At 57.1% G+C, this 23,219-nt stretch overlaps 2 protein-coding genes across 16 annotated transcripts in view; one reads left to right on the top strand and one right to left on the bottom strand.

Annotated features, from left to right (window-relative positions):
• Kcnab2 (potassium voltage-gated channel subfamily A regulatory beta subunit 2) overlaps nt 1–10,728 on the top strand; it is an 87,134-nt gene extending 76,406 nt beyond the window's left edge. For 6 of the 7 annotated variants that reach the window (XM_037203245.1, XM_028883072.2, XM_037203244.1 and 3 more), the window contains 7 exons: nt 328–414; nt 4,294–4,379; nt 5,845–5,965; nt 6,053–6,147; nt 6,904–7,024; nt 7,500–7,588; nt 8,257–10,728. In XM_037203245.1, coding sequence (XP_037059140.1) covers nt 328–414; nt 4,294–4,379; nt 5,845–5,965; nt 6,053–6,147; nt 6,904–7,024; nt 7,500–7,588; nt 8,257–8,346 — 689 coding nt within the window. In that variant the 3' untranslated portion in view covers nt 8,347–10,728. Of the gene's footprint in view, nt 1–327; nt 415–1,112; nt 1,158–4,293; nt 4,380–5,844; nt 5,966–6,052; nt 6,148–6,903; nt 7,025–7,499; nt 7,589–8,256 lie in introns of all 7 variants that reach the window. The other variant, XM_028883073.2, reaches the window with a different exon arrangement.
• A 530-nt stretch (nt 10,729–11,258) lies between these two features.
• The window catches only part of Chd5 (chromodomain helicase DNA binding protein 5), a 51,373-nt gene continuing 39,412 nt past the window's right edge, over nt 11,259–23,219 (bottom strand). For 4 of the 9 annotated variants that reach the window (XM_037203236.1, XM_028883064.2, XM_037203237.1 and 1 more), the window contains exons 27-41: nt 22,672–22,764; nt 22,428–22,516; nt 22,086–22,219; nt 21,545–21,689; nt 21,038–21,197; nt 20,418–20,497; nt 20,052–20,184; nt 18,696–18,773; nt 18,037–18,174; nt 17,702–17,810; nt 17,036–17,168; nt 16,582–16,777; nt 15,645–15,808; nt 15,245–15,298; nt 11,259–14,638 (exon numbers count right to left, since the gene is read on the bottom strand). In XM_037203236.1, the coding sequence (XP_037059131.1) occupies nt 14,477–14,638; nt 15,245–15,298; nt 15,645–15,808; nt 16,582–16,777; nt 17,036–17,168; nt 17,702–17,810; nt 18,037–18,174; nt 18,696–18,773; nt 20,052–20,184; nt 20,418–20,497; nt 21,038–21,197; nt 21,545–21,689; nt 22,086–22,219; nt 22,428–22,516; nt 22,672–22,764 (1,868 nt within the window). In that variant the 3' untranslated portion in view covers nt 11,259–14,476. Of the gene's footprint in view, nt 14,639–15,062; nt 15,067–15,244; nt 15,299–15,408; nt 15,524–15,644; nt 15,809–16,581; nt 16,778–17,035; nt 17,169–17,701; nt 17,811–18,036; nt 18,175–18,695; nt 18,774–20,051; nt 20,185–20,417; nt 20,498–21,037; nt 21,198–21,544; nt 21,690–22,085; nt 22,220–22,427; nt 22,517–22,671; nt 22,765–23,219 lie in introns of all 9 variants that reach the window. The other 5 variants (XM_037203240.1, XM_028883067.2, XM_037203242.1 and 2 more) reach the window with 4 other exon arrangements.

Genomic DNA, 23,219 nt, shown 5'->3' with positions numbered 1-23,219 from the left:
TCAGATACCCCAGCCTTTTGTGCTGTCTCTCATGTGATGCTATGCCGGCTTGCTTGTTACTACAGTACAGACCACCAGGTCCTGGGAGTGGCCCAAGGGGCGTGTATCCATTTGGTCTCAGGGCATGTGGTTCTCTTGACATCCTCCAGAATAGCCAGGGTGCCCACTCCCTTTAAGATGTACCTGATGTCTTGGCATCTCCTCAAGACCCTCACCTGCCCTAAAGCTCCACGTGGAGAAGAGGGCCTGCCCTCTTCTCTTGCCTCCTGAGCCAGGCCCAAGGGGATCTAGAAGCACAGGCAGTGCTGACCCCTCCTGTTCTTCTAGGACTGAAGGCGTCCCTGGAGAGGCTGCAGCTGGAGTATGTGGACGTGGTTTTTGCCAACCGCCCAGACCCCAACACGCCCATGGAAGGTAGGTGAGCCGATTACCCCCTATCCAGTTCATGCAGGACAAAGCCAGGCGACCAGTGGGTCGGCTCTGAGGTTCTGGTGACTGTCAAGCACTCTCACGCTGGGCACTCAGGGCAGAGGTGGCTAGGCCTCTGGGTGGGGGAGGGTAGGCTGGCCCTGCTAGGCTGAGCTCAGGCCCTGATCTGTAACCTGGCTGTGTTCAGGACCTCTCCAGCAGCAGCGTTCTCTCAGCAGTTGGTATTTTGCACAGTGGTGGCTGTCGGGGACTGTTATATTCTTTTCATTCTCGTTCCCCTGGGAGGGCTTAGAGGTCTTTTGCTCTGGGGGGTAAGTTATTACCTGAAGGAGAGTAAGCACTCAGTGCTTTGAAGAGCCGTTTGGGTTTCTTTAGCGTTTATTTATTCCCTCGACTCCCGGTCCCTCCATCTCTCCCACCTCCTGCCTCAGCATCTTCTCATTTATGCTTCGCTGCTTCTGGGACTTGGGAGGTTAAGTCGAACTGGTTATTTTGTCTCCATTTGCTTTTATATATATACCACACTGGTGTGTGTGTCTATATATATATATATTCTTTCTTTTCAGCAGAACTCTGTTCTGTGCAATGATTTGTGCTCTTCTGTCCTGCCCTTTATCATACCACGCCTCTGTGTTCCCACAGCGATAAACTCTGGTCTCTTTAAATCTTTCTTTTATCACCAGGGGACCCATTTAGTTCCTTCAAGTCAAGGACATTCATCATTGAAGGTACACAGTACCCTCAGCCGACTATTGACTTCTGTGTCCGAGCTGCATTTTATGAGACAGTGTTTTTATTTACGTGACTCTCTGTCCCCCATGACAAACTTCTCCATAAAATGCATAAGGGGTGGGGAAGTGCCCCACAAGGACATCGTGCAAGCCAAGGGAAAGCAAAATGGTGTTGTAGCCCCTCGCTGCCCATCCATGCTGACATTCCGTCCTTCCTTCCTGGTGTGCATGTCCCCCACTCCATGCTTGTGATGCCGAGATCCGCCACGGCCGGCTGGCTTTCTGCCGGGGTCTCCCTTGATCTGAGGATGCTCCAGTCCCTGCCTGAGAACTTGACCTTTGGATAGTATGATGGGAAGGGTTGGGAAAGACTAGGTTTCCACAAGGGTCCTGGGACCCCAGACTGTGCAACCTCTAAGACTTACGTCTTTCATAGTTCATGCTTGGTAAGTTCTAGCCTCCAACAGAGGCGAAGAACCAGCCAACAAGCCGCCCATCGACCACAGCGGTTCCTTGTGAGCTCTGGCTGCATGTGGTTACTCATGTCTGCTCATCTAGCAGCCAGGATCAAAACAGAGTGATTCTCTTCCTTGAAGAATACATGAGCTGGCAGGATGCTGAGGCCCAGGGCATCCTTATGCCATGCTTGGTATCTGCCCATCCCCATCAGCAAATGGCCTTAGAACCCTACCTCAAGGATAGGCCTTGGAGACTCTCCCTGGGGACTGGGCAGCATTCCCCACTGGAAGGGCTCCTGCCTGCCAGCTGGTGCTGACACCTGACCCCTCCCGTGTATTATGTGTGATGCTGCAGAGATGCCCTGGGTTTTGGCTGCAACTGGAAGGATTTGGCCCCCTGTTCCTGACAAGCAGCATTAATTATTGAGGTGAAAGACAGTCGTCCCTTAGTGTCACTGTTTCTGGGTCCACTGACATGCTGGTGCAGGTGCACAGAGCTCCTGAACATGTGTCCCACGTCTAGCCTGCCTCTGCCCAGATCCCCCAGGTACCTATGTTCCCCTGCCCCTTAGAATGGCCGGTCACACCAGGCTCCTGGCCCATCAGCCTTATTCCCAGGTGCTAGACTGTCTCCATCTCCCTCACGGCATGGGAAGAGCATCATGCAGTTTCTCTGGCTGTGATCTTCATGACCATGACCAGACAGTTCTGGGGGAGGCTGGGGAGAGAGGCTGATGTGGGCCATCCTCTCAGCTTCCCTATCTCTGGCATGTGGACCTAAGCCTTGGCTGAAAAGAGTAGGGAACCATGCTGCATGGTCTTGGGTGTTGCCAAGAGTGTTTCTAAAAATCTTAACTAGGGCAGCTTGCCCGGGAGCCTGGGCTCCATTGAGTAGGGCCCCGGGACCCTCTAGGTCTCTCGAAACCTTCCCAATCAGGTTCTGTCCTCTTCCTGATGTAAAACATTTTGTTGGTTAAAACCAGTGACCCAGGGAAGGACCCAGAAGGCCTAAACTCCCTTCTCACATGCCCCCTCACCTAGGCGGGGTGAAGGAAACTCCAAAGAGCCACAGACCCTGACCTCAGAAGAGGGGGGACAGGAGGCAGAGTTGCCCTGCAGGGGCAGAAATAAGGTGTGACTTCCCTGGTGCTCTGGGTGAACCTACTGGGTCCATCACTCCAGAATTCCCAGTGACCTTAGTGCCAGAGATGAGGATGTCCCAGATCCCACCCTGAATAGACCTTAGCCAAAGCAGTACTTAGGGACCCAGAATGAGTATGAAGTAAGACACCCCCAAGCCAGCGCAGACAGGAGCCAGCACTGTGTCCCATGCAAGGAGGGTAGTGTGGACCCAGTGGCCTTCCGAGGCAGGCTGTCAGCTCTTTCATTCTCTTCCCCTTCTCTCGCGGTCCCTGCCAGGGGTCTCTGCTGCTCGGGGGGGTGGGGGGGGGCATTCAGAGGGGAGGCAGGCGTTACCCTATGTTTTTAGAAACACTTGCTCCTCTACATTCCTACCCTGCCCTTGGCTGTCGACCTTGCAAGCACTGTACCAGACCTGTGAGAAATCCACGGAGCCAGCCCTCACCCTCCAAGACTAAGTCTGTTTGAAGAGCCAACACACCTCTAAGAGGTGAAACAGCCCAGGGAGAAGGCCTACAGGCGGGGGGTTTTAATTGGCTTGTATTACCCATATGTAATTAACGGGCTTTGTTATGACACTTTTCTACATGTATATAATGTATCTCGATCACATTCGCTCCCATCACCTCCTTGCTCCCCTCCCACTCCTGATCATTCCTTTCTTCTTCCCATTCAGTCCATGTACACTTTCAACTGGTAGATTTTTATGCCCCCAAAACTCTTGGATACGATGAAACATGTGCTGTGTGCTGTTGGGGTGGGAGACGTTTCAGCCATTCATGCCTTAGGATGTTGTAAATCTCAGCTCTTATGGAAACTCACAACTGTTTGCTCCAGACCTTGGCCCCTCACAGAAGGGACAGTTAGCCCCCAGCCTCCCACCCCCACTGACCTGAGAATAGCCTGTGTGGAGGGAGACTCCAGCCTGGGCGTGGTCTGCCCAAACCTTTCCACTTCTGCTTCTGGCTCCCCAAGCGCAAGAACAAGAAACGCCGGCCTTCTCCAGAGCCCCAGCCTCAAGGGCCTGCCTTGTCCCTACAGGCACCACCTCCCTCTGTGTGAAGTCCTTGGGACGCCAATGCGAATGGCCCGGCAGAGCCGTTGGCCAACATTGCTGATGTCACTGCCTTGGCCTGTCTGATTGTAGCCTTTATCCATCCAGCTGGTCCCCTGACGATCAGGATTCCTACTCCTCATCCTAGAGTCTGAGGCCCACTCTTGGAGTTCACATCCCCTCATCCCCTTAGCCAGCCATGGGGACATCGGGCTACCCACAAGCCTTTTTCCAGAGATCCCGGCAAGCCTTACTTGGTCAGAGAACTTGTCTTCAGGATTTCAATCCCGTTTTCTTTTCTCCTGGCATCTCCCCTCCCCAACACCCACACTCAGCTCTGGGAGCCAGGAAGTACACTGCTTGCAAGACGCCTCTGCAGCCTGCTCCCTCCTCCTGGCACCCCACCTGCATCCGCACACTGTCCCCAGGCTGGGCCTGCGCCCCAGCTGCCCCAACCCATGGTCTCCCTTCTCTCTCACAGAGACCGTGCGGGCCATGACCCACGTCATCAACCAGGGGATGGCCATGTACTGGGGCACGTCACGCTGGAGTTCCATGGAGATCATGGTAGGGTGACACACCCATGTGTCTACAGGCATGGGTTCCTTGCGGGAGGAGATCCCGAGACTCGGGCACATGTGTTAAAAAGAAGGACAGCCTAACGGTGTGGCTGTCAGAGACTGTCTCAGCTTGCCTCACAGCCCCGAACCTGGCCCTGGACGGATGGCTTGCCCTCTGAGACTCAGTGTCTGGATCTATAGAACAAGCCTGCTGGCGTGGACCTAGGGCCCTCAGTACCTGTGCTACCTGCCATTCATTCTGGGCTCCTAGGATGCTCTGTATGATTTAAGGGCTTCCCAGGAGCTGACTCCCATTTTACCTCCACAGTACCATAGTAGGTAAATGACGATTCTAACCTCTGTCTCAAATGGGGAAGTCAAGGACAGAGGAGTTAAGTCTCATGCTTAAGGTCACACTGCTTAGATCAAGACGGATACCCAGACAATGCAGGTTGGAGCCTGGGCTGCCTTTCAGGAAAGCACCCCAATAACTGTCTTCTCTTCCCATGGGAGCCACCAGAGGCTAGAGCAGCCTGTGTCCCTATGTATTTCTGGGGTTCCCGAGAAGAGTCAACAGGATGTCCCTGTCCTCGAAGACACGGAAGGGAGTGGCCGAGATGGAGAGGCTGCCTCCGCCCTGCAGCTTGAGGGCAGGGAGGTAGTGAAGGCTCCTTCCTAACAGCCTCCCCACTGCCCTCCACACCTGCCCTGCCCAGGGTCTCAGCGCTCCAGGTAATGCAGGGCTGCTGTAGCTTCCAGGAGGCACAGATTACTGCTTCATGCAGGAAGTGCAAAGGGTTGTTTTTTTCTTTTTTCAAATCCCAGGGGACTTTGGAAGCCCCTGGTATAACTCGGCGTTTGAGTGGATTAGCAGCCTGTGTCAGACACAGGACACGGACAGATGTCACTGTCGTGTCCCACTCTGTAGATGAAGAAGCTGAGTCTCAGACCAAAGTGGAGCAGGGCCTCTCTGAGTGGCGGGCGTGTCCTCACCGTGGGACTGTGTACAGGCAACAGCCTGAGCTGACCCCTGCCTTCAAGAGGCCCCACCTTCTGGTCCCTCACTAACCCCATCAGTCAGTCAGCTGATGCAGCTGTTGCCTCTGGAAAACATCTGCAACCACCACATTCATCATAGGTCTGAGGCCTTGAGTGCCAGCCATAAGCCGGGCCCTATTGGAAGGGCTACAGACACCCTTGGCTCATTAGAACCTTATGACAAATGGGGAAACTAAGGCACCATGATCCCATTTGCCTCTGGCCCCAGGCCTTACTACATTGTGATTCCTCTAAGAACCATTAAGTCTTAGGATTCCAAAGCCTACCCTCTTTTCCTGGCTCCTATGGGGCCTGCCTCAGATTCTCAGGAAAGCTGGGGGTGGAGCAAGCAGCAGGGCCTGGGGTGCCTCTGTGTCCTTTCCTCGTGGCCCCAAGTCTGTCCGCTGATACAGCAGTCTCCTTCTGCACCTCAGGAGGCGTACTCGGTGGCTCGGCAGTTCAACCTGATCCCGCCCATCTGCGAGCAGGCTGAGTACCACATGTTCCAGAGAGAGAAGGTGGAGGTCCAGCTGCCAGAGCTGTTCCACAAGATAGGTAGGTATCAGCCTACCCTACCTCCACCCCTCCTCACCACCCTCAGGGACCCAGCTTAACTTCCCCTGGTCTCTCTCTCTCTCTCAGGCGTGGGTGCCATGACCTGGTCCCCTCTGGCCTGTGGCATCGTCTCAGGAAAGTATGACAGTGGCATCCCACCCTACTCCAGAGCCTCCCTGAAGGTGAGCACAGCTGGGATGGGCAGGACACAGATATCAGCCGGGTGGTGATGGCGCACGCCTTTAATCCCAGCACTCGGGAGGCAGAGCCAGGTGGATCTCTGTGAGTTCAAGGCCAGCCTGGTCTACAGTGAGATCCAGGACAGGCACCAAAACAACACAGAGAAACCCTGTCTGGAAAAACCAAAAACAAAAATGTAGATAAAGGCCTGATTCTGGCCTGGTTCTGAGTCCGTAAGGGCCTCCCACCCATGGGACAGACCCCAGACAAGCAGGCCGATGAACATCCCCCGCACCTGACCCCCTTGGGTGGTTCAGCACTCATAGTACGGGCTGGTCCAGTGTTGCCTTCTGCTATGTTCCTTCCTGGGATTTCCCCCACTTTACCTTCACAGAGACCCCAAAGCTTAGGGCGCAGAGTTGGCTCCAAGTCAAACCCTGTCCCCTTGTTGTATACCCAAAGGCATGAGGGTGACCATATTTGGGTGACAAGAGTCCTAGAGACCCAACTCTAGGTCTTGCTCTCCTCCAGCCTGAGTCCTAGGAGCTCCTCAGGGCCAAAGGTACCCGGTGCCTCTGGCCCAGGGTCGAGTCAGTGCACCACAAACCTTGTCCTTCAGGACACAGGAGGGTCTGTCTAAGTCTGGCCCAGAGCACGCATGCGGCCAGACGACAACAGAGCTGATGTCTGGGGAGAAACAGCTGCCTGCATCTGGAGGTCCAGGAACCTTCCCTTACCTGGAACTCGTCCCTCCCCAGGGCTACCAGTGGTTGAAGGACAAGATCCTGAGTGAGGAGGGCCGGCGCCAGCAGGCCAAGCTGAAGGAACTGCAGGCGATTGCTGAGCGTCTAGGCTGCACCCTCCCCCAGCTGGCCATCGGTAATGGGCTCTGGGCACAGTGGGGGAAACCTGTTCCTAAGTTCCCTGAGGGCCTGGGCTGTACCTTCACCAGCTGGCTATGGATAATGTGTCACAATAAAGAGAGTGGCTCTAGGAAGAAAAGTGAGGGACCCTGGGCAGCACCCCCTTGATGGCCAAGGTAAGGACTCTGGGGCAGAGTTAGAATCTGGGTCTCTTTTTAAGAGATAGGCCACCAGCCTAGACCCTCAGTCAGCTAGCCAGGCATCATGGGGAAAGGACCTTCGAGCACTTGGGCCATTTCTCCAGCAGAAGCAATGTGGCAGAGCTCCCCAGAACCTCTTCTAGATACCCCTTGGGAAAACTCTCACCCAGTACTACTGAGCATTCTAAGCATCCCTGGACCCCAGATGAGAGCTTGAGTGCCTATGCCCAGGGGTAGCCAGGCAGGCCCTGCAGAGAGTACCTCCCTCACCTCTGGTCTTGCTGCCCACAGCCTGGTGCCTGAGGAACGAGGGTGTCAGCTCTGTGCTTCTGGGTGCTTCCAATGCAGAGCAACTTATGGAAAACATTGGCGCAATACAGGTGAGATGGGGGACTGGTGATGGGCTCAGGTACGGCCAGCCTTCCTGGATAGACAGCTTCACTGAGCACCCTTCCAGGAGAACAGGGCATCATACAATGGCAGAGAGCCCTGCTCCTTCAGAGTGTGCCTCACGGGAACAGAGAGAAACAACGTAAGAGTATCATAAGGCAGCCAACCACTGTGAGAAGAGAGGCCAGAGTTAGGCGTGGATACTGAAATGCAGGGGCAGAGGCATTCAAGACCCGGGAGGCCTTGTAAAGAAGGGGGTTTTGAAACAAACACAAGGAGACACAAAGGGTCCAAGGGGGTTATGCAGCCACTCAGCAAAGAACCTTTTGGGGAACAGGAGGTCAGAGGGCTGGAGCAGAGGGGCGGACCCTGGAGTTGCATGCCTGCAGGGACATGGGTGAGATGAAGCCCTGGAGGTTTGACATGGAGCAGGGCAGGCCCCAGCTGAGCTTTGAGAAGGCTTGGTGTGGGTGGCAGCCAAGGTCAGGACAAAAGATTTGATAGGATTTAATGATGGGAGCTAAGGCTGGATTCCAGGTGGGCGAAAGGATGAGGCCAGTGGCGCTGGTCGGCAAAGAGCATAGAGTAAGAGCCGTGAGACACTGGGAAGTCACCCACCTTTCCTTCGGCCAGGCTAGACTCTTATCCTTGCATGCAGGTCCTTCCAAAATTGTCGTCTTCCATCGTCCATGAGATCGATAGCATTCTGGGCAATAAACCCTACAGCAAAAAGGACTATAGATCCTAAGTTACCCCCACCACCTGCTTGGACAGTTTCCGGTCCCCTCCTCGTCTCTGTTCGCTCGCTTCTGCTGTTTCAAAGCCAAATGCAGAGTGTGGTTCGTATCCCAGGGGAAAACACTATGCCCAGACATTACCAGGAAATGATCTCCAAAGTCACCGCCAGATGCCACCTACCGCTTCTTCACTGGATACTACCTGATGGGTGCCAGGAGATGGCATTGATTAGGGGAGACATTCAAAGGCTCCCACCCAAGCTTCCGCCTCTGTTTATTCTTCAAGAAGGAACATTTGCCCCCAGTCCTGGCCCTCCGTGGAGATTCCAGAAGTCATGGCCAAGTGGAGATCTAATCCTGGGAGCAGGCAGGGCTGGCCTCTCTGCCAAGAACCCCTGCCTCTGAAGAGGGGTCTGCCGCTTCCTAGCACCCTTTCTTCTTCCAGATCCTGGTGGTTAAGGCAGGGCCTCCCTCTTTCCATGGACACCAGGCACTTTGTCTGAGGCTGGCCTGGGGTCTCAATCTTCCCAGACCTTGACATGTCCCACATGCCCAGTGGGCCTTGGCTGGGATTATACCTACCTAGCTGGCCCTTGGCCCCCACCCTTACCCTTGCTGGCAGGGGCAAGGATCCCAGCTGGCTTTCCCAGCGTCTTCCACCCTACATACATCTGCTGAGTCCCACAGCAGGGAAGCCCAGCAGGCTTGGATGGAGCCCATTGGAGTACCCCCCTCTGTCAAGAGCTATAGACAAACATGGCAGCCGGCCACACCACAGGCAGGTGGCTGCAAACTGGGCCCATGCTCCCAAGACCGCATTCCTCTCAGACCTTCCTCTAATACCTCTGCTGTCCTGGAGCAGAGGGCTTGTGAGTTGAGCTCTGCACAGAAAAGGCGCGTAAGCTTTTCAGTGAGGGGGCTCCCCGGGGTTCCTACTGCTGCAGGCTGAGGGACTGGGGAACAGAACTCCAGTAACAGTCCCCAAGAAAAGATCCCCAGGGACCTCTCCCTGAAAAGATGGCCAAGACTACTCATTCTCTGCTGCATACCATCGTGCTGGCCCAGGAAGGATGGGGAGAGGGGGAAGGGACAGGACAGGCAGCCCCTTGGCAGTGGGAGCCAGGCGGATGGTGGTGCCAGGAAGCCTGCAGGTTTGAGCAATGCATGCTGCCTGGAGGCCCAATCCCATGGTCCTGTGATGCTTTAGGGACAGGGTCCTACCTATGTGTGCCAGCTAGCTCCCTAGAAGACCCAAGCCTCCTGCCCTGGACAGGCAGGGGCCAGTTCCCAGGCATGTACCCTGGAGGCACAGCCCCCGGCTTCTCTTCTGTAGCTGCTGTCCCAAGGCTCCTCCCTGCCGCTCTTCATCATCTGTTGTCCAGCCAGAGCTGGGCAGAGGCTTGGACATGGTGGGGATGGAGGGAAGAGACAGGAAGAAAGGCAGGCAGGTGGGAAGCTTCCTCTCTCACACATAATACCCCCTGCAGACCCTGGGCTCTCGGGCCCTCACCACTGCTCATAGCCTCAGGCCCTGAGACCTCAGCAGCAGCCCTGTGGGTGTGGGGATAGAAGCCGCTAGGCTCTGGACCCTCCATACCTGGCTGGAGGAGCCTGCTTCCAGGACAGGGCCCTGCAGTGGCCCAGCAGGAAGTAGCCAGCCCTGGATATACAGCTGGCCTTGGCCCTGCTTGCTACATGGACCAGGCATGCAGGGATGCCCACAGCTACACCTCAGAGCTAAGCTCCTTCAAAAGACAGGAAGACAGGCTGCATGGTGAACTGGGTTACATGAGCCCTAGATGCAGGCAGCCACCGGGATGACAGTTTAACGTGTTTATGAGATGTTTTCTTCCTTTTGAGGAGTCGGGGCTTTGCTTAAGGACAGGATCACTCGCCTCCATGGAGGGGTTTGGGTAAGACGGTCTTAGGAGACCACCAAAGACCTGTGCAGGCAGCTTATAAAGGGGGATCTTGCCCCTGGCCCTTGAAGGGTCTAAAGCCAGCTCCTTCCTCCGAGGCCACAGATCTCCCCTTCCTCTGGCCCCAGCTGCCTACTGGTCAGTCCCAGCCAGCCTCCGGCACCTTCTCACCTTGAAGCACAGCCAGCCGGGCCTGGTGCAGGAGGGGGCTCTTTGAGGGATCTGACGCATGGGTCCCTGCTATTGCTCATCCCAGACCCAAGGTCCTGAGGCACGGCAGGGCAGCTGTGTGCCCTGCTCTCATCCATCATGTACATAATGCGCTTTCTCTCCCGTTTTTTAATGAGCGCGGCTCCTTGCTAATTGCACCCCACCAGGCCGACCGCAAGCGCCTCCAGCTTCCTGACAGACTCTCCAAGGTGCAGCCCATATTTATGGAATGACAAATAAAACCCGAGCCCTTCTGTCTCCATGCTTCAGTCCCCTCATTTCCTCATCAGGGGAGACGGCGTCAGGGGAGATCAAAGTCGTCAACTGCAGGGATGAGGTCTTGGGTCCCCACCCCTAAACTGGACTCTACAACTGAGGACAAGATGAAAGTAAGGACCCGAGTACAGGCAGAGAGAGGGGATGGGCTGGTCAAAAGATCCACCCTCGCCTCTCCCAGGTGACATCTCTGAGGCCTGTGGGAGATACGGTACCTCCCCCCCACCATACACACATCTCCGCTGACACCTCCAAAGACTCAGGGCTGATGGCTGGGGAGCCCCATGCCTTTAGGGACCAGCTGGCTGCTGTTCTCGGGTTGATGGGTTTGGGAGAGGAAGCACATGGGTCACTACAGTGTGTCTGAAGGTGGCGGTAGGAGGTGCATCCTCCAGCATACTGCTATTTGGGGTCTTCCCGCCTTCCTTGCGAGCCCTGAGCCATGGGTGCAAATCCTCCTCTCCCCAGCTACTCGCCACATCCCTGTTCTAAACCAGCGAGGCTAAGAACTACAATGATTCCATCCCTTCCCAAAGGGTTTATTAAAACACAGAAACCAAAACATACACACAGAGTACGAGTGAAGATAACATTTGGCTAGCCCGTCCAGCCTCCCCCAGGACAGCCTTCAGAGGAGCTGGGGTATGTGCCCCTCGGACCCCTGCTGAGACGCTCCAGCTAGCCCCAAGTGCCTACTCCTGCTTCACCAGGGTGTGCTGAATGGGGCAGCGGCGGGACAGATGCCAGCCTGGCCTGGGCAGGAAGAGGGCTCTCTAGAGTCTAGTTTGACCCTGGCAGGCAGCAGGGGCCCTCCCTCCTCTCCAGGCCGAGTGGAGGAGCTGCCTCTGAGCTGGGCTCTGGTTCCTATGTGGCTATGTGGAGAGTTCAGGACATATACACACACACCCAACAGGCCCTTTCCGGGTTATCGCACCTAAAAAAATACTTTGTTTAAAAAAAAAATCTGAAAATTAAGAGGGAAAATATCCATAAACAGAAGGACGCCGACGACTTTGGGCTGACGCACCACAACCTGTAAACTTCCTGGTATATAAATCGGGCAGGTTGGCTTCCTCCTCCATACTGTGCTCTGCGCAGGAGCGCCTTGGGGGTGGCTGTCCACCCTTGTAGGCAGGTCAAGACAGTGAAAGGTAGAGGGAGGGTCAGTCTAGGCTCCCGACCGCCTTCCTTGGCACACACTAGAAGCTCCAAGCATCAACAACTGCCCACTCTATGAGACTACAAAGATGTCTGGCCCTCTGGCCCACCCTCAGCATGCCCTCTGCAGGATCTCAAGACTTAGGAGACTGGTTGCAGGTGTCACGGAGCCCATCAACCTGTATGGATTTGGGAGCACCCAGGGGGTGGGGGAGGGGAGGCTCCCAGGTGGCCCTGGGGTGCAGGAAGCCGGGGAGGCACTTCACAGCAGGAGTACGTGAGGGTGTGCCCTCAGATGTCGCAGCTCTGACCCCAGTTCTCTACGTCACCTGAGAGCCGCCCCGCGCCTTCCACAGACATCCAGCAGAGTGAAGGGAATCCAAGTGTCTGGAAACGTTACGTCACTGCGGCTCTGACAGCTTGGGCATGAGGACCCCATTCCTATCAGCAGCCTCAAGATGCCACCTCTGCCCTGCCACTCTCTGGCAGGAGACAGCTGATGGACCAAGATAAGAGCACCCCTGAAGGACCTTTTCCCTCTCCCCAGCTGCCTGGGCAGACTACCCTCCAAAGCCACCCCAGTGCTGGTCACAGGGAACATAGACCTTCCCAGGCCAGTAGGGGGCTCAGGTCACGGTGGCTGTGGAGAGGAAAAGGCCAGGGTGGGTGGGTAGGACCTAGGAAGAAGCAGAGCTGGGGGACAGAGCAAGACTCCTGGGAGACATCACCAGGGAAGGGGTGAACCCTTGAAATAGAGCCGGAGTCACAGGCCCTGATCTGTCCCACTTGGTACCTCCAGACCCGAGTGTCAGGGTCTGTCACTTGGGGCACAGTTCCAAACGAGGCCATCAGGGCTGACTGTCTTGCCCAGTGGGATTAGCACAGGGGCTCTGGGTTGGGGAACAAGCTTATGGCAGCCACTCCCATGCAGGGGACAGCCCTTCTTGGAGAGTGGGGGTCAGCCACCATGATACACACCCTGAGCTCTGCACCCTGGAGCTCTGCGGTGTGCTCAGTCTATGACCAGAGGCCCTCTGCCTACCCACAGTGTCTGGCCAGTCCACTGGCCTTGAGATTTGAATAGACTGAAGTGTGAAAGTGTCGCAATGGAAGAAGCCGTGGGGGTCCAGCCCTCCAGGGGCTCAGAGGAGGAACTATGTTACAGATGTGCACATCTGGGCTAAGTAAAGGCTGGGCAACTGCCAACGTGTCCTTAAGACAAGCCATGGAGACCTGCCCCCACCTTGGCGGGCCCAGGGACACTGCGTATCCCTTGCTCCTTTCCCAGCGAGGAGAGTCTGCGCCCCTCCAAGCTCCCTGACCTCAGACTCAATGGGCTTCTCCCCAGAAGCCCCTTCCCCATCTTCAGGGTGTACTGAACCCCAGGACACCTGCCTGGGGAGCGCCAAGGCAAGGGTTTGGAAGTCTCCAGGGTGAGCCAGGGCCAGCGAGATGGTCAGACACAGGCCGAGCGCCTGGCAGGTCCACCCCACCCCCACCCCAGCATGGAGCCTTACATGGTGCCACAGACTAGGGTGGAGCAAGACAAGTCGGCATGCCAACGATGGCCCTGGCACTCCAAGGCACCCCTGCAGGAAATAAGGCCAGAAGCCTTGGAGGCTCCAGCTAGGAAGGATCTAAAGAAGCCATCAGGTCCAGTCCCACCTCCAAGCACAGCTCTCTCCACACCCTCTGAGAACCAGCAAGGGCCACTGTGGCCCTTACTTCATGCAGCAGTCGCCCTGGTCAGGGCTTCTCTAGGACCAAGACAACAGAGGTAAGTCCAGCTCCTTGACATCTGTGGCCCAGGATGTTGGGCTCAGGGACGTCTGTGCCAGGGTGAGTGGGACAAGTCTCCCAGAGCCAGCCAGCAAACAGGACCCTCTTTCCTGGGGTACCAGCTCCTACCTGCCTACACCATACTCCTGCAAACAGCAAATGTCCAGAAGCCCCCGTAGGGGCTCTGGCCCAGGTCTAGGTCTGTCCCACCTTGTGAGGCACCCGTTCCACTGGCCACACATTGCTGGGGCCTCCACATGTCCTCTGGAAACAAGAGATTCCAGAGCCTTTGAGATAGGTACCCCGGCCAGGAGATGAAATGTGCCTGGTGGTCCCCAACCCTGGCAGGAAGGAGATAGAAACCCCGACCTGGGCATCACCAGGCTAGGCAGCCACTCTCCAGACCTGATCCCCTCCAACACTAGGGTCCCAGGTAGGCAGGGGACCAGCGCAGAAGGACAGTCACACGGGTGCGGACGCGGGCAGGGGACATAGTAAGGGCTTCCAGAACACGGGATGCTGCACCTCCCCAGCTGGAGCGAGTCCACAGAGCAGCACCAGAGGCCTCCAGAGAACTTCCCTTGAGGTCTGGAGCCGGGTGACAGACAGGAGCGTTGGGAGTCTGAATCTTCCACACGTCATCCAACTTTTTATCAAGACAAACACGTTCGCATCTTCGGTAGCAAAGTGCAAAAAAAGTACAGGTAAATGGAATTTCCTCTAAGTCAGTCACTCTGGAAAAGGTGCCAGGGCCTTGCCTGGCGCGGCTGTGGGTGGGATGCAGTGCGGAAGAAACACTTCAGCTATGATGAGGTGGCACTTCTGGGCTCTCGTGCAGCCAGGCTGGGCCTCGTCCTCTGTGCGACAGAATTGCTTGGTTTCCCTTTTGTGTCCCAACACGGCACCAACTCCTAAAAGGGCTGTAGCTTTTCTCTCCCGTGGGGGTTGGGCAGGTGGCCGGCTGCAAAAGGTAAACCAGTGGGTTACACAGTTGGGTGTCCAGGTATCCATAGGTGTGGTCACGGTTATGGTCACAGGGAATCCTGGAACTAAGGTCCCCTAGTTACAGGCCTTTGGGCTAGATGTGAGCTGCACCCCAACTACTGGAGTCTCAGCATCCAGCAGGCTCTGCATGGAAGTTCATCCAGGGCCTCTGGCCTTGCATCTGCCTTACAGGGACAGATAGCACTTGGAGGAGGCCATCAGGCTGGTGACCTCTCTGAACTCCCCATCTCCACTCCCAAAGCCATCAAGACACTCAGCCCCTCGGGTCCTCCCTCCCCGGTCCTGAACAGAGGATGAGGGTATAAGACAAGCAGCAACTGCCCATGGGCCAACCACCATGCAGGACAGGGTTCCAGGCTGAGAGCAGTGGTCTCTGGCACAGGGCTAAGAACACATGCGAACATACAGATGTCCACATGAATACACACACAGACACAGCCATGACCAGTGTGACTCAAAGCTACTAGAAGCAAAGACTCCAAGGCTCAGGGACATGAACCAAGTGCTCGGACGGGGCAAACTGGAGGGCGTGGGACAGCGGGGTGGCCTGCAAGCCCCTCACCTCAGCTGGAAAGGATCGCTGCAACGGGAGGAAGTCATGAGGACGACTAGATGTCTGCCAAGAAGAGAGCAGAGCATGGGCTTGCCTGGCATCCCCAGCAGCGGGCAGGCTGGGCCCCAGAGGGGCACTGTGTGCATGCTGCCCGGAAGCGGGTGGGGACCTACCAGTCACATAGGGCCCCAGGGGCATCTGGTTGTAGTTGACAATCCCTCCCGGTCCAGGGCCCCGGAAGTTGGGCCCAAAGCTGTTGTTGTACATCTGAGAGGAGCCGAAAGCGCCCTGGAGGCAAGGACCAGCTTTACAGGTGACAACCAGAACATCGCCCATCCCCCACCCAGGGGCACCCACCCATACAACAGATGACTCAGGCCCACGATGCAGTGTGCAGGCCAAACCTGACCTGCTGGATGGTGGGGTCACCAGCACGGTTGGTGAGGCGACTCAGGATGCTGCGTTCGGACATCTGCAGACGGGCAGCCACCGGGGGAATGCGTGACAACATGGAGGGCAGGCGAGTCACATCCGCCTTCATGTCGCTCAGCAGTTCCTCTAGCTGGTTCAGGACTGCAGGGTGGGAAGGCCTAAGAATGGAGGGCTGGGTCTGCCCTCCACAGCTGCCATACAGGTTGTGGCCAGGAAGTGGCCTTTACATACGTCACAGCACACTCCCAAAAGTAGACACCATGGGGCATCCCTCACCAGGCTCTTCAACTCCTGGGAAGCCTAGGATTGCCAACTGGAGAAACAGGGTTTGCAAGAAAACTCCTCCGGGGTCCCTCCTGGCAGAAAAGAGCTCCAGACACTCGGCTCTGGATTCCCTCTCTGGGTGGCCAGCAACCCCATCTGACACTAGACCACTAGGCCCACACACCATGGCTGCCGGTGGGGACGGAGCATGGCCAGACCTTCGCGTGTGAGCAGTGTTAGCAATACCCCTTTCCACTCCGGAGACCTCAGACCCGAGAAGCAGAGATCTGGAGTAAGATTCAAAGTAGACCTTGGGCAAACTGTTCCCCCTCCTAAATGCCAAGATGGAGACACTTAAGATGCATTCCTCCAGGCAAAGGACTTGCTCACCCCTGCACAGGACAGCAATGTGAGCGTTAGTGAGACCTCCAATCTCATTACCTGTGTGCTACCTACCGCAGCCTGTGCCCTCCTTGTTGGCATTTCTGTGAAATGAGGCACTAGAACAGAACCGTACCCTTCTGCCCCCAGAGGCCTCACCCTCTGGGCATCTGTCCTAGCAGCTCCTCCAATTGAGGCCGAGCATGCTCCTTGGGCAGGATGGCGGCTCTGGGCCGCACCCCCGGAGGAGGGGAGCGGGGCTCACTCACCCTTGTGCAGGACAGCGTTGGCAGGCTTGTTCCCGGCCAGGGACTCCTTGGACAGGTGCTGGTGGCTCTCAGCAAGGCACTCCACCTCTGCCAGGCGAGCGTTGAGCGCCATGGCCGGGTGGTTGGGATCCTGGGTCATGTTGAGGTACGCAGCCCTCCGGAGCTGTTCCTCGATCACCAGTGCCTGCTCCAGCAGCTGGGGGGTGAAGGGACAGCACTGGCCTGGCCCCCCTCCTCCCACCAGCACCCACCGAAGCTGAGGCTCTGGGCTGGCCTCCTACTTCCCTCCTAGCCTGATCTCCTGGCCCTAGGAATCTCCCACAAACTGAGTTCTCCAATCCCATCATCCCCTGGGCAGTGGAAGAGAGATGCTCACACACTGGGCCTCAGAGGAGAGCCTGGCCCAGGTTTAGGTACAGGGATGGGTGGGGAGGGAACACCCTCGAAGGCCTACCTTGAACCTGCGGGCCAAAAACTTGTTCTTCATTTCCAAGTAGTTGCCCTTGTGGATCTCAGACTTAAAGGGCTCGTTGAGGATCATGTACCGCGGGTCGTTCTGAATGTCCTGCCAGCGGGCATAGCCATGTCTGAGGGTACAGTTAAGGGCAAAGCTGGCCACGGGAATGAGGGGCTTGACAGTAGGGGTGAGGTGGGAGCAGCCAGGGTCCCAGCTTGCTGTCTGTGCCCCCAGGCAAGTCAGGCATCTGGAAGATAAGCATGCTGGTGACAACAGTGACATCAGCTGGGGATGACAGGCGCCAGGCAGGGCACTGAGGTCTCCTAGTGCTGACTCTGTCCCAGCACCCCAGATAGACACATGCAAGTCCCAACCCCTGAAACCCAAGAATGTGGCGTTTACCCAGATGTGATCAGGAAGGGTTCAGACTAGATGGAGGGGGGAGCCTAAATCCCAGTGACTGTGTTGGGAAAGTTGATTGGGGGAAGACAGACAGAAGGACAGACGACAGAACATGATAGGACATAGAGACCGGCCACGGAGTCTCCAGGTTATAGACAATCACCAGAAGCTCGGAGGTGAAGGGAAGGTCCTCCCTAGAGCCTGTGGTCCCCTGAGGGCCAGACAGACCAGAATCACCCCAGAGTGACTGACCAAGGATACGTCACGATGCCTGCCAGCAGCCAGTAGTCATGACGGCGGTGCCAGATTTCGTAGATTTTTCCCGAGGACACAGCAGCCCGTTCCTCATTCTGCCACAGCGTGTGCAGTTCTGAAGAAAGAAGTCAAACTGAGCAGAATGTAAGGTCCCCGCCCCGGCGTACACATAGGCTTGTTCGGCGCCGGCCGTCACCCGGCCTCGGAGGTCCACTGCTCCAGCATTACTCAGAGGGGTAACAGACTGTGTCAGCCATTCATACCCCGGCATGAAGCTGCCAACTGCCCAGTGGGAAGTGGGACCCACAGCCCAGTCCCCGCCTAGGGTTCCACCTCGGTACCTGTGAAGCCGCCATCTGCAATGTTGAACATGAACTTGAATTTCCCGTTTTTGTCTTCTTTCTTCCCCTCCTCATCTTCCTCTCTGTCACCATTTTGCTGTGTCTCCATGGGCTCCTTCTCCTCAGCCCTGGAGTCATCTAGTAGGGAGGCGACAGCCCACGGTCACCGTCTCTCCAGAAGGCATCACCCAAAGCCCTCTCCCTGCCATGCACTGGGAGCCCCAAAGACACGCGGAACATACGTCTGTCCTCCACGCGCTCACCGTACAGAGGGACTTGAAAGGAAAGGGGCCCTCTCCTTCCATCCTGAGCAGGTTCCAGGCCCTAGCGCCCCCCACCACCCCACTGGAACCACCTCAGAAAAGTTCAGAGACAACGGATGCCTGAGGGCTCTGACCACAGGGTGGCTGCTCCAGAGCTTCAGTGCACAAAGCTGAGCCACAGATGTCTGTGACCAGCTCTTTCCCTCTCTGGGTGACTGGGGTGACAGGAGGGTAAAGAGAGAAGTGGGTGAGCTGTCCCCTGGAAAAAGAGCCGCCTGACAGGAGGAACTTGCAAGTCCAGGCCCCTGTCCCCTGGCTCCTACCAGGGCCTGGTAGGGGTCTGCACCTGGGGGACTGACCAGGAGGCATAGGGCAGGCACAGGAAAAAGCCCCTACCTGCCCTGAAGTCGCTGCTGTGACTCGGGCTCGGCTCCAGCTTGTCTGGGATCGGCGCCTTGTCTGGCAGCACTTCCTCTGCAGAACAAGGGGGGCCCGTGGGCAGAGAGGGGTCTCCTGCCCATCAGAAGTGCTACTCAGGGTACAAGAGGCACAGCCTAGAACGCTCCCTGGGAGGTAGGGCTGCCTCTCCCCACAAAGCACCACCTTCAATCCAGGTCTACCAAACACATACAACCAAAGTAATCAACACATGTCAGCCAAAATGAGTGTGTGTACATGAGTCTGTGTGTGTGCATGTGGAAAGGGGCACGTGCACGCGCGTGTGAAGGCCAGAGGTTGATGATTCGTGTCATCCTCAATTACCATCACCTTATTTCCTGAGACAGAGACACGTGGATTTGGGAGGACTGGCCAGCAAGCCCCAGGGTTCCTCCTGTCTCCACCTAGCACTGGGATTGACCACACGTGCTGTGTTTGGGGTTTGGTTGGCTGTGGCGGAGGGAGGGTCAGTTGGGGTTGGGTTCTGTTTACTGGTGTTTCCTGTCTTTGCCTTTGCTCTGCAAGGGTGATGGAGATCACACTCAGGTCAGCGCGCTCACACAGTGAGCACTTTACAGACGGAGGCTGGGTGTCTCCCAACCTCCATCAAGAGGGATGGTAATTACTGCAGACTACTAGAACTACTTAGAAGCTTTTTCCAAAGAAAAATACTTGTTTTTGTTTGTTTTTCTCGAGACAGGGCTTTACTATGTAGCCCTGGCTATCCTAGAAATCACTCTGTAGACCAGGCTGGCCTTGAACTCGTAGAGATCCACCTGTCCCTCGGCAGAAAAATACTAAATGCCGAAACGAATATTCACCTAACAACACAACCTGGTGCGGTACTGACCCTGCAGTCACAGTGAGGCTTTGACACAGAGTCTCTCAAGAAGTAGCTGATCATAGCACATACCAATGAGGATATTAACACAAAACCTTAGCAGTATAATTAACAAGCTCTACCTAATGATCTGAAGTGTATATTAAGAACCTCACACCCAACTGCCTTTTTCCAATCCAGACAAGGCATTTATAAACTCTGGCCATGTTAAGCCAGAAGCAAGTTTGACAGTATCCGGATGGACTTGTATTTTCAAACAAGAATCCAAGTGAGTTGGAACTCTGTAATCATACCCCAAGAGCCCCAAAGTCTCCATGACAGGGCGAAAGTCTTGTATAGACCTGACCCCTTGCCCTTCCCAACACCAGGTAGTAGGACACAGCTAGCATCCAGGTAAACAGACCAGAGTGCTGTCCGCTGGCCTGCCCAGGGCTGACCTGCACAGGTCATGTGCTGGGCTGAGAAAGCCCTACCTTTCAGTGACTGCTCCGGAGAGCCCTGGGCCTTCTCCACCTCCTCCATCCTCTCCTCTCGAGCTCTGTCCTTGCTGTCTGAGCTCGGATGCTTGTCCTCACCCTCCACTCTGTCCAGGGCAGTTGGCAGGGCCTAGAAGGACAGGCTAGGGGGCTGCAGGACCTGGGCCTCAGCAGGGATGCGGGGCGGGGAATCTGCACTGGGCTGGGAGCCTTCAATCCCAACGCCCCCACTTGTTCCCTGCCTGGTCACCCTAGACCCAGAGACTGGAACTGGGAGCCAGGAAGGCCTGGCTTCTACCCGCTGGGCCAGACCAAGCTCCACCCACATCCTCCACAGGGCCCAGCCACCATCAACTTTCATACCTGGATTTCCTGGGGCTTCTTTGACTTCTGCACGCCCGACTCCTTCTCATCCATGTAGCCGAGCTGGGCTTCCATTTTGTCTGCAATATAAAGGGAAAGCAGTGAGACAGGCGGGCTTAGACAGGGCCGAGGAGCAGGGCAGGGCAGGGCGTGTCAGCTGAGAGGAGGAGGCCTGGCCTTGCGGAGCTCCACAGCGGGAGACAAGCTCAGCAGCGTGAGCAGGGCTCCAGGCCGGGTCTCCAACTCAGACCCCTGTAGGCCCCTGGGCCTGGTGAGGCCACAGTGGGCACTGTCAGGATGGAGGAAGCACACCATCGCAATTGCCCTCCAGAAGCAGGGGGAGGAGGGTGTGACCAGGGCTGGTTTTCTTGTCAGGGTGATGGAAATATCCAGGGAGTTCAGCAGGAGCCACTAGCCCTCGCTTTAGAAAAGCAGATTGCATGGCATGCGTGGACCTCAAGGCTGTTGCCAAAGGGGAAAAGCCCCCCCGACAAGAGGTTGCGGGGTGGGGGAACCCTCACATTGTGGGGTGGGGGAACCCTCACATTGTGGGTTGCACAGAGGACTTGGTCCACCTCCCATGACCCAAGAGCTCTCCCAGGCTCTCCCTAGGCCCAGACCTGGCAGCCCCAGCGGGGCTGGAGGGAGCTGTGCAGGGCTGGCAGGCACGGGTGTGTTGGGATCCGAGGAGATCACCTCACACGGCTTCTTGCCCTCTGGTCCCTCAGGGACCAGGTCAGGGGTGCTGTACTTCCCGTTGACGTGTTCAAACTCCTGAACCTGGGCAGCAGGAGGACAGCGGAGAGGACAGAGAGGACGACTCAGAGACCGCCCACAAGACAGAAGGGCTTCTACCCGGCAGGCTTGGGTGCTGCTCTGCCCACGGCTGGCGGGGACAGATGAAGTTCTGCCGCCCGTGCCCCCTCTCCCTAGAACTCACCCTCCTGGCCTCATCCCGCCTACCCTCGCCCTGTAAGGCTCCTACACAGTCAGTCCCTCCGGTCTGTCTCAGACCTGGGTAACTGTGTGACCTGAACCAGGCATCTGCCTCTGGCAGCTGACCCCCATCAGAGGCAGCGCCAGGGCCGCGTGCCAGCCAGAGGGCTAGTGGAGACTTACTCACCCACCTTCTTCCTAACCAGCGACATGACCCCAATGCGCGTGAGCACGTGCTGTCTGGACAGGCCCTCCCGGGGCACACCATCTGCGAAGGTCTCTGCACCGTCTGCCCCCGGCTCACACAGGTGCCGCATGAAGAGGGACACATAGGCTCTGGGGTGGGGAGTACTGGGGCTCAGGGGGTGAGGGAAGGCCGGCAGGACCCCCAGGGACCTCTTGGATGGAATCCTCCATCCACCACGGCGTGCCTGCTGGGGCCAGGCCCCCAGAAAGGCAGAAGAGCCTCCCTGACAGGGGACCCACCCCAGACGCTCTCGGCCCTGGGTGGTCCAACCTCACTATCCCAGAGTTTGGGCAGGGGGACTGCTGGCCAGTGTTTTCTATAAATCAGCCCTGCCCAATATACCACACCCAAAGCTCTGATAGCCGTGAACTCTCCGGGCACTTCTGACCAGGAGGGAGCAAGCACTCTCCACTGGAGGGCCCACTCCTCAGGGACGGGAGGCCACACCCTCCTGCACCACCACCTCATTTGGACGCTTTACCTACCTAAATTCCTTCTCACTCTTCCCACGAAGGTCCCGCACCAGCCAGTGGGAGTTGAAGGCATCCTGGGGGGGCATGCCCCAGCGCATGATGGCATTCAGAAAAGCCTTCCTCTGTCTGGCATTGAAGCCCAGCACCTGGCGGGGTTGGAGAAGGGGAGTGATCTCAGGTTAGATGGACAGAACTGTGGGGTAGGGAAGGAAAGCCAGGGGGCCCTGAACTCAGAGGGTCCCTCTCAGCTTCACCTCCGCGGGAGCCGGGAGCCGGGGAAAACCCTCAGTTCCTCCATACCCGGGAGGGGGCAGGAGTAGGGCTGGGAGGGGTCGGGGAACAGGCAGACCCCACCTCAATGTTGCCCCCAACTCGAGCCAGAAGAGGCGGCAGGGGCTTGTCCCTGTCACTCTTCAGCTGCCTCCTAGATTGCCGTCGTCCACCTGGAAAACAGCCCACCACAGACCTCAGGCTGATCCCCAGGACGGCAAGACCCTCTGGGCGACCTCCCGCAGCTCCCACGGGCGCCCAGCCCAGCCTCACCGGCCATCGCTCCCCACCCCCTCTAACAGCCCAGGTCACCTACACTAATACTCACTCTGCCCCTCGGGTCTCTCCTCGAAGTCCTCGTCCTCATCCTCGGAGCCGATGGAATACTCAGACTGGTTGTCCGAGAGCTCGTCTTGCCACTCTACGGAGGGTCAACAGAGGGGCCTGTGCACCCAGGGCCAGGCCCAGCCCCTCCCCAGCCCAGTCACAGCCACGAGAGTGACAGTGGCCTGCAAGGTGACTGCACTCAGGACGTGCAGCTGGAGGGAGACTTGTGGAGGCTCGCCCACACTCCAACGCTTGCCTGGAACCACCGGGCTGATAGCCATCTCGTCCCCAAACCCACACCTCCCTGCAGCCCCCTTTCTCCCAGAGGCCTTGATACCCACTCACACTCTTCCCCAGTGCAGTCTGTCACACCCCCACCTGCTACAGCCCCTGTGTGGGGTGCCCCTGCTCACACACCCACCTGCTACAGCCCGTGTGGGGGTGCCCCTGCTCACACACACCCTGCAGCCCCTGTGCGGGGGTGCCCCTGCTCACACCCCCACCTGCTACAGCCCGTGTGGGAGTGCCCCTGTGTGGGAGTGCCCCTGC

The sequence above is a fragment of the Peromyscus leucopus genome, chromosome 2, assembly GCF_004664715.2.
Source record: "Peromyscus leucopus breed LL Stock chromosome 2, UCI_PerLeu_2.1, whole genome shotgun sequence".
NCBI lineage: Eukaryota > Metazoa > Chordata > Mammalia > Rodentia > Cricetidae > Peromyscus > Peromyscus leucopus.
Note: the sequence above shows the minus strand (reverse complement) of the source record. Positions and strands in the feature narration are given on the sequence as shown.